General features: G+C 40.1%; 2 protein-coding genes across 2 annotated transcripts; both read right to left on the bottom strand.

Annotated features, from left to right (window-relative positions):
- Positions 1-464: 464 nt before the first annotated feature.
- On the bottom strand, positions 465-5,179 carry casq2 (calsequestrin 2). The gene is given in 12 exon segments (XM_018703099.2): positions 465-825; positions 827-943; positions 1,029-1,103; positions 1,245-1,345; positions 1,541-1,595; positions 1,697-1,742; positions 1,855-1,985; positions 2,062-2,135; positions 2,644-2,755; positions 2,871-2,971; positions 3,085-3,169; positions 4,671-5,179. Coding segments are annotated over 12 exon segments (1,290 nt in total). The 5' UTR covers positions 4,908-5,179; the 3' UTR covers positions 465-669.
- Positions 5,180-6,186: 1,007 nt separating this feature from the next.
- LOC108901572 (potassium voltage-gated channel subfamily E member 2) lies at positions 6,187-8,487 on the bottom strand. The gene is made up of 2 exons (XM_018703100.2): positions 7,662-8,487; positions 6,187-6,894 (listed from the first exon to the last, which is right to left on the bottom strand). The coding sequence occupies exons 1-2, from the start codon at positions 7,686-7,688 to the stop codon at positions 6,607-6,609; spliced, it is 315 nt and encodes a 104-aa protein (XP_018558616.1). The 5' UTR covers positions 7,689-8,487; the 3' UTR covers positions 6,187-6,606.
- Between the last annotated feature and the right edge of the window lie 896 nt (positions 8,488-9,383).

Raw genomic sequence — 9,383 nt, 5'->3', positions numbered from 1 at the left:
AACACACATTTACCACCCAGTTTGGTTTATTGATATTTAGGGCACTGAGCCACAACTTACTTGATTAAAAAGATAATAACTTTTCAAAAGTGCAGCTTTGTGGTTGAAGAAAAACTCAGATCCTTTACTTAAGTAAAATTACCAATACAACAATGTGAAGAAATAAAGGACCTCAAATGTACAGCAAAAGTAAAAGTAGGGTATTTGAGTAAATATACTTCCACCAGTTAGTGCTACTTTGGGTATTCAAGTTTTAATCTACTTACTGTTACACAGATGGAATAATTAAGTAGTGTCTCTAATTGGGGACTGAGGCTTTCACAATGTAATGGATTAAAAGAAGAAATAAATTTGATGACATAATTGTTGACCTCAACTTTATGTCATCAATGCTTTATTATGAACATTCATCTATAGATGAACGTCACGTAATGTGAGGTAAATGTATGGTCTAGACATTTGAATGTATGTCTTATTTTTAATCCCAAAACCCATTCCAGGCTTATTTACAGTGTCAAAAAATGACATTTTTGGATATTAAATAGACTCATTGATATTATCATCAAGCACATATTCAGTACATTTGAAATAATTTCTATGTGAAAAGTTACTTTACAGTTGTTCAAGTCCATGTTCAACTGAGGAGTCAAGATTTATTATTCTCATAAATTACTCATCATCGTCATCATCATCGTCATCTTCGTCATCTTCTTCATCATCATCTTCATCACCATCATCATCATCATCATCATCATCATCATCATCATTGTCATCGTCATCATCATTATCATCATCGTCGTCATCGTCATCATCATCATTCATCATCTTCATCATCATCCTCAGTATTGACTTTGCCAGAGAGCACATCTTCGATCCAGTCTTCCAACTCCTGTGCGCTGGGCAGATCCTCCTCATCTTCCATCTCCATCCACACGCTGTCGGCCTGCTCACAAACACACAGTGTCAGGGGAAATTCTATGCAACATTCACGTCATGTCAAACAGATCATCAGGTTGTCGCAGACTTACATCTGTAACATTGACTACTCCAATCTGTGGTCTGAACAGGTCCACCTTGAAGGTCTTCTCCCAGTAGGGGATCAGCTGTAGGGAGTCAGTGACAAATCACATTAGACCTGCAGCTTGAGAGCTAAGTATCTATCTCCAGAGTTTGGTTTAGTGTTTCACTGCTTTCTTGTCTGCCTGCTTCTGTTGCTGTCTATGCCTAGAGATGTCACAGCTCACCAGGGGAAAGTCATCAGGGTCAATCCAGACGATGCTGAGGTCAGGAAGGTGAGTGTTGTCCCTGGCCACCTCCTTCAGGATCTCCAAGAACTCATAGCCATCTGGAGGAAAGGAATACCACACGACATCAAATGATTCGAAAACTCTGTTAGCTGATGGTTGACTAGGACCACAGGAAGAACACATTAAATCAATTTGCATTTCTAAAGCTCTCTAAAACTCCAGTGTATGTTCTACAGCATGTTCCTCATGCTCTCCAAAAACAAATTGTATTTTGACATGTAACAGGGTCTTACCAGGATCCTCCTCCTCTGCAAAAGCCACAATGTGGATGCCCTCGATATCATCCTCCTGAGAAAACAAATGGGAAACATAAATTTCAAGTTATTATTAAGTGTCAGGGAAAATGTAAAGTTGTTGCATCTGCAGCTGTCCCAGCAGTCATCACTCACCCAGGTTTCAAACATATCTTCTGCACGCAGCTTTCTCAGAGTTGGTCTGACAGCACAGAAAAGACATTGGATGTTATATGCGTTTATACAATAGACCTCAATCCTTAAAAAGTGACAAAGAACTTGGGGTATTTAGTTGAACATTGCTCTTTGTTAACCGTCTGTGTTCTGTTATGAATTCCACCAGCTCCTCCTCAGAGTGAGGTTTGCCTGGGATGGTGACAGGCTCCTCCATGAAGGGTTCATAGAAATCCACCTCGTTCAGCTTCAGAGTCAACTCCTTGGCCACCTGAAGCAGCAACAACAGATCTCTCAAGAATAATTACATGCCTGTTGAATTGTTTGTGCGTTTGTTTGTCACTTACAGACTTCTCAAATGTGGCAAAGAACTTGATGTAGGGCTGAAACTGCTCTGCAGCTTCTTTAAATGCTTCATAGTCTGAGAATAAAAGAGAACAGGAAAGAAACAGGAGTTATGTAGAGTACAAAGTGTTGCTCTGTTATCATATGTGCAACAGGGTTTTATTGTAACCCTGTTTTCTTAATCACACATCTGTTTGTGCTTTCTTTGGCTGTTGTATACAGTGACATTTTCACATCAGGGAACGGAAATAGCTGAACTTTGACCTCCACTTAATGCTCCCACAGTTGGTCTGATAGGATGTATCTGCGGCTCATCACCACAAGTAAACTACTCTAGACACAGTTCTTCCAAAGCATGCGAGAAGGGACCAGGCAGTGGCAGCTGTGTGTGCAGCAGTGGTAAAAATGGATCTGTAAATCCATGGAGATGAGGAGGTTAAAATGCATTCATGTTATAATGAAGGGCATGAGCCACAGAGAGCCCATCACAGACCCATTTAACAAGGTAGACAGACAGACAGCAAAAAAAAAAAAAACAACAACACATTTTACAAACATTCACTGAGACAGCCTCACACACTCACGCTCAGAGTCTTCGCTCTTGAAGTAACCGATGAGGCGGATCTCCTCCTCCATCCTATCAAAGGCTCTCAGCTCCAAAGCATTTCCTATCACCTCCACTGGTTCCTCCAGTAGCTAGAGACACACAGAAACAGGACAGAGAAGTTCTGGAATAAGCTTGTAACTCTGGCAAGACTGGTGTTGATTAGCACTGGCAGCTGGGAATCTGCCCTTAAATCATTCTACTCACATCCAACAAAAACTCAACCAGGGTGTTAGCAGAGAGCAAGCCATCAAACTCAATCACCCGATCCGCCTTAAAGACGTATACACTGCCTTCCTCTTCCAAACCTGTGGTTGAAGGAATTCCCACATTACATAATGTTAAAGACTCTTTTAAGACTTTCAAATCCAAATCAGTTAACAGAGGCTAAACAAATGTTATGCTGTATTCAAATACTCACTGAGCTTCTTTGCCACTTTTGCATCTTTGTGTGAGTCGACCATTCCAAATCCAATGTCCTTCTCTTCCATAACCTGAGCTGCAAGCTGCAGCCAAAAGAAAAAAGATCATCAAAGGGAGTAAATGGTAAGAACAGGGCTGAAAAGAAAAGATGTGATGATGAATATATGATAAATGAATGATATAAAACTTATAGTTGAAATATTTAATTGAGGCTTCTGTTGTGGAAAAAATGACTGGGAGCTTGACTGCACTGTTAGCTAAGGTCTTAAAGGGGGGAAGAAAAAAAAATTAATACCAACATTGGCAAACTGACAGTGTGTGCCCAAGCTGCCCAGAGGCTGTAAAGACAGTTACATAATCACCCAGACTGCCTTGTTCTAAATATAACCAAAGAGCATTATTCTGGCAGTTGTTCTATGAAGTACAGTAGGTGAGTTGATTAAAACTTTGATTCTGCTGCCGTGAATGATTCTCACACAACTGAAAAAGCTTGTTTATCTTATGTCTTTAATGCACATGGAAAAGCTTTGGACCAAGTTACCCAGTGGAGCTTTTGACCATTAGCAGCGCTCTGCAGCAATGGTTTTATAAGTGGATTCACATTTTGTTTGAGTTGTAATGTATTGTGCATGCACGTGTGTGAACATGCAGGCAGCACAATTTATATCCTGTCATCAGTTTCACGCTATTCCACTGATCTGCAGTAGGTGGCTGTAACACGTCAGCATAAGTAGCAGCGGCACCAAAGAAGAAAACCGCTAACAAGCAAACATGAATGTAAACAACTCCTGATCAGTCTGAATTATACCTCATAAATTAGACACAAACAGACATCAAACAGGTAAGACTGAAAAACTACCTGCATGTTGCAGATATTTTAAATAGCAATGGTGTTGTATATTGTATCAGGTTACGTCACACTAACAGTGACAATGCGCAAAAGGCTATTATTTGTACATGGTTACTGTATATGGGTGACCATGCGTCCCACCTGTGCGGGGTAAAATAAGCGAAGCTAATATCAGGACTACACAACTGGTCTCAGATTACCTTCAACAGATCAAAGAGCAACTCAGCCTCAGCCATGTGTAACATGAGACAGGGTACACCTTTCCCTACTGTATGGGATTCTTGCAGAGAGATTCATTTAATTTATCAACTACAAATGTATCCAGCCACTTAGCTAAGCCTGAATACAAAACACCCTCAAGCTCTCTTATTTTGGTCCACAAAAAAACACAGTAGAGGAGAAGGCACTTGTGCCCTTCGTGTGTATAGCTCAAAAACATAAAACACATGAGCTCTTGGCCTATTTCTGCCAGCAGAGGAGAGCCACAGGGAGAACTAGCTCCATCATTTCTATGGGAGTGAAGCGCACATTGAATTAGGCTGAAATAACCTTAAGTGACAGCACTGCATCTCACTTCACTACTGTGCATTTATAGAGTGCATACACTTACACAGTGACCTTGAGGAAACTAGTGCTACCACACCAATTTCTCCCTCTCTCCTTTTCCTTTAATCTAGCCCTGCATCTTTTCACTATCTACTCTCTACTTTGTTTTCCTCCTCTTAATACTTTACCTCCAGCACCAGCTCAGTCATCTGGTGTTGTTTCTGTAGCTCCTTGCTGTCTGGTATGGGCTCATGGTAGAACAGGCAAAGCATGCTGTACTTCTTCAAGGCTTTCTTGTAGTTTTTGTCATTGATGTCCAGGACACGGTCCTTCCCATCATACTTTGGGAACTCCAGGCCCTTCTCAGCCGGGGCCAGAGGCACAAGGCTCAGGCAAGGGAATAGGAACAACCACAGGGAGAGCATCGTCCAGAGCTCCCACACACCCCCAGAAGTCAGAGTATGGTTTAGTTTTACAATATAAAACCGGACAACCAGAAAGGTCACCTAATCCCTGTGAAAGGGGAGGGCAGTGTAAGAAATACTGTTCAAAGTTTTAGATGTAAAAGGTGGTCTTTGAGAGACAGTTCTCAAGCATCCCAAGCTGTCCACAGAAATCCAATTTCTAAAGCATCTTTAGGATCCAGCAACTCCTTCTCCCAGTGTAATCACTCCTTCACAACCTCTCTCTGCAGACACAAAGGCGAAAGAGGAGTAACTGTCAGGCCTGTGAGGTACTTGGGGGATGGATACCACACATAGCAGCGGTCCTCTCCCCCTTCCCGTGCAGGACAGGCCCATTTTTAGGAGACCAGTTGTTTGAATGCTAAAAATAAAATGGCAAGTGAGAAAGAGATAGGAGAGGACACTACTGGGGGGGTTAATAGTGAGTTACACTATTTCCCCTATAATGTCTCTCTGAGGGAGTTAGTTTAGAAGATACTTGCACCCCTAAGATTTAGGGGTGCAGTTATTTCAAGGTGTTTGGTGAGGACCAAATGGATGTGTGGTGTAGTGCTTGAGTAAAAATGGTGGTGTATTTTAAGTGGCAGCTCATGAGACAATCTGCCAACAGGTGTGCAAAGGGCAACTTAAATAATCTGTCTGTAGTGGCCATACTTCAAATATGGTTCTATGAGATTTTCATGTGCAATGTCCTGTCTGACCATATATAACAACATTTTTGCTTTGATGTGGGTGTGATTTGAAATCCTTAGTCAGAGCTGAATCTGCCATATTTGTCAGCAGCTTTACTCATTTTGCCCTTCACAAACCTACACTTAAAGATCTTCCTCTTAAACATTACATTTAATAATCATATACAACACTTCTACACCTCTGACAAAACAGCAACAGCTGCACCTCTATTTTTACCTCCCTATTAAGTCTTCCTCATCTCCAGTCTTGTCTCAAGTACAATAGTTCTACAGCTGCTTTTGACAGAGTCTCTGCTGCCCTCTGCAGGTAGAACTGTATATGCCACTGAGTCACAACAGCAGGAACCTGACAGTGAAGCAGCTAAACTCAGCCCCTTATCAATCTTATTATTCACACCTGTGCTTCTCCTACAAAATATCTTCTGTGAAAAAGGCCTATAACCAATAGGCCACAGGCCTCAATAGGTCAACTGCTCAGGATAAGTCAGCTGTGACACTTGAATGTCCATGTAGAGATTGAGAGAGCATGAAAATAAGTTAGCGAGCAGGTGAGTAGTAAACCATAATAACTTCCATATATATATAAACAGTGGGGTTTAAAATAAGATCCAATTAACACATTGGGAATGTGATGGTGTGGTGGTTCTAATGATTTTATTTGACATGGTTGTGGGGGGAGGGCAACAGACATAAGGGAGCCATTTTCCCAATGTCTAATTGACAGTAATGGATTAAAGCTAAACCAAGCTAATTAGAGCTAAACCACAACTTAAATATACAAAATCAATCATACATTTACATTACTCTGATTACAAATTTGACTCGCATGTGCAACATTCTCTTAAATAGAAAAGACATACATTGTTCAGTATGTTACCCTGTTGCTTCTATAACTGATTATAAAGACGATTTGCAGTGAGTTAAATATTTATCTACATTATCAAACTGCAAATTTATAACCTATAACCTCACTCACAGTCCTCCTTGATGTATTGGTGGTAGGGGTCATCAGAGTGCTCCCTCCTCTTGGATTTGACTGTGCTCACCAGTATGGCCACAATAATGAAGGCAAACATGCCGATCATCACTGCCAGATACCAGATGACGTCCCTGACGTTCTCCTCAGCCAGTGTCTTGTCTAAAGCGTTGGCTGCAGCTGTCACATTACGCCTCCAGTTGTCAAGATAGTGGCCCAAAGCACTGGTCAGGGACTCCTCCAGATGAAGGGTCAGGTTGGACCAATCAGAGATACTTATCTAGTTGGAGGGGAAACAGAGGATGGTTTGCTACTTTGAGAGTTTAAGACTATTGCTACTTGTCTATAATGTAAACTGAATACGTTGTATCCAAATTCTATTAATACAACTACAGATATTAGACTTGTGCAAATTCAGGTCAAAAGCCATACAAAAATGAGGGAGGAAAAAGTAGATTTAAACACAATACCCACAACTAAAAAAAGAAGCAATTTTAAAGAAATTAGCTCAATTATTATAGGTAAACAAATATGAAAACAATTTAGTAGGAAAAGTCTTAAAGCCCCTGAAAACTTCAAACATAAAACAGTCATAACTAAGTAAGCAACAATAACATTTAAAGTTAGGGAAAATAGATGTTTTTTTTGTTTTTTTTAATTAAGAGTTTAACATGCTAACTTGCTTCATTAATACTGTAATGGTGTGGTTTCATCAGATGTGATGGACAGTGGCCTGGTAACATTAGCAAAAAACAAAATTTTCATCTGTAAAAGAAACCTGACAATCTGAGCTGTGAGGTAATAAAGAAACAAGTAACAGAACTCCAAAAAACTAAATTATAATTGCACAGATTGGCTTCATTATCATTATCACCAACTATCGTTGCACCTTTGTGATTTAGTTTGTGTATTGTCCACCCACTTACCCTCACTCAAGCACAATTCTGAACATAACCGAAACAGAAAAAGATTCAGCAGCCTAAAATCACATTAATTAAATCTAGACAAACTTTATGGTATTGTTTCAGCTTTCTGCATTGCACAAACCTTCTGCCACGTTTTCGAAGACCACATCGTGAAATTTATCAGAATAACAGGAAACCTCAGAGTGGGAAAAGAGACGGCTGGTCATAAGCTCACTGCTTCACAAGAACTGAGTCAACTGCTGCTCATATTTTGTTGACTTTTTTTAATCTTTTCTGCTTGGCTGAACAATGGGTTTTGAATTTGCGTGTATGTGTGAGAGGGAAAGATACTGTGGCATGACCTTCAAAATGTTAGGCATACAAAATGCTGATATCTCCTCCAGCTGATAAAGAAAAGGGAGTGCTGGAAGTCATTATGACCCTCACACACACACAAACATGTACAAACATTAATATATTAACATCAAAGTAACAGCATCACATTCAGGGCAAAAAATGGAATAAATAAAGACTGATCTGACTGGTTTGAGAGTGGCTAGTTTGTGTTTGCTCACCTGTAATTCCTAATCTGCCCAAACAGAGGGAGCACAACACTGACTACTTGTCTAAGTAATTTTACCAAAGCTCTCCCTAGATGGCGGTATAATGTTACCCATTTTTAGGTCATATTCACATGCACTTCCATTTTTTAAATGAAATATGTCCATGATTGTTTCATTATCATCATCAAGTTCCAATTCACATTCTTCCTGTTCTGTAAAAAAGCAGATGTGTGCTTTTGGTAAAGTAAGGAATTGAAATGGGTCTTAATTCAGGGTAATGTAAGGTATCAGTGTCAGCACCCTAGAGTGATTAGAGATTCACTGTCTTAGCCAAGGACACTTCAGTGTGATATCTGTTTGCTGACAAGAATGTCTGAAACTGGATCCTTTGTTTGAAGGGGCGGGCGATGTTTCTCCCCCCCAGAGCCACGCTGCTGGAGTGGATGACTCCCACCACCTCTGATCACTCCAAGATCATCTATGTTTTTCTGCGCTGTGCCAGCGGGTGGACGCTGTGCTGACTTTTTCCTCTGTAAAGTGAAACAATAGAAAAATGGAACAGTAAGGACAAAGAGTGCAAACACAAAGAGACAGATGCACACACATGCAGAAAAGTAGACCTGAAAAATGAGCTGTAAACTGGTCAGATTCCACAGCCCAGGAAGAAAGAGACACATAACAGAGGTAGAATATATCAGCAAGACTCTAATCTGTCCGATATATCTTGCAAATTGTATAAAGTGTTCTATGTAAATACAAAGTTAAATAGATAATTGAATGTTACCTAAATTGTAGTTTACTGGACTCTTCTCATGCAAAACCAACCAGATGGTATCTTATACAAATGGAATGAATTTCCATATGCAAATATGGTAAAGGGAGATTGTGCGTAGTAAATAAAAAGTTATTCAAAGTGTGCAGCTCTATTTCTCTCAGTGTCTGGTCAGTTTTCAGCATCTGCACATCTTGTAGTGTGGCATCTCAGTAATGTGATGTTGCAAAATTTAATGTTTCTTTAAAACATCAGGGAATTTCTTTGTTGGCTCAGTGTGATGAAAGCATGTTACAACACAATGTGTGTTGAAATGAACTGACAACAGGAGACCAGAAGAGCTTTTCACAGTAAAAGCAAGGGATACTGCATCAACCAAAAACAGCTTTGCACTATTTCCCATATTATAAATATTATTAGGGAAGTCAAATCATACTGCAAAGTATAGCAGGCAACTCTTGTGTTATGTGGCAAAAGCAGAAATGTGTTGGCACAGTGCAAACATTGCTGCGTTCCATCCTTGAGGCAT

Source organism: Lates calcarifer, linkage group LG1 (genome assembly GCF_001640805.2).
Source record: "Lates calcarifer isolate ASB-BC8 linkage group LG1, TLL_Latcal_v3, whole genome shotgun sequence".
NCBI lineage: Eukaryota > Metazoa > Chordata > Actinopteri > Centropomidae > Lates > Lates calcarifer.
Note: the sequence above shows the minus strand (reverse complement) of the source record. Positions and strands in the feature narration are given on the sequence as shown.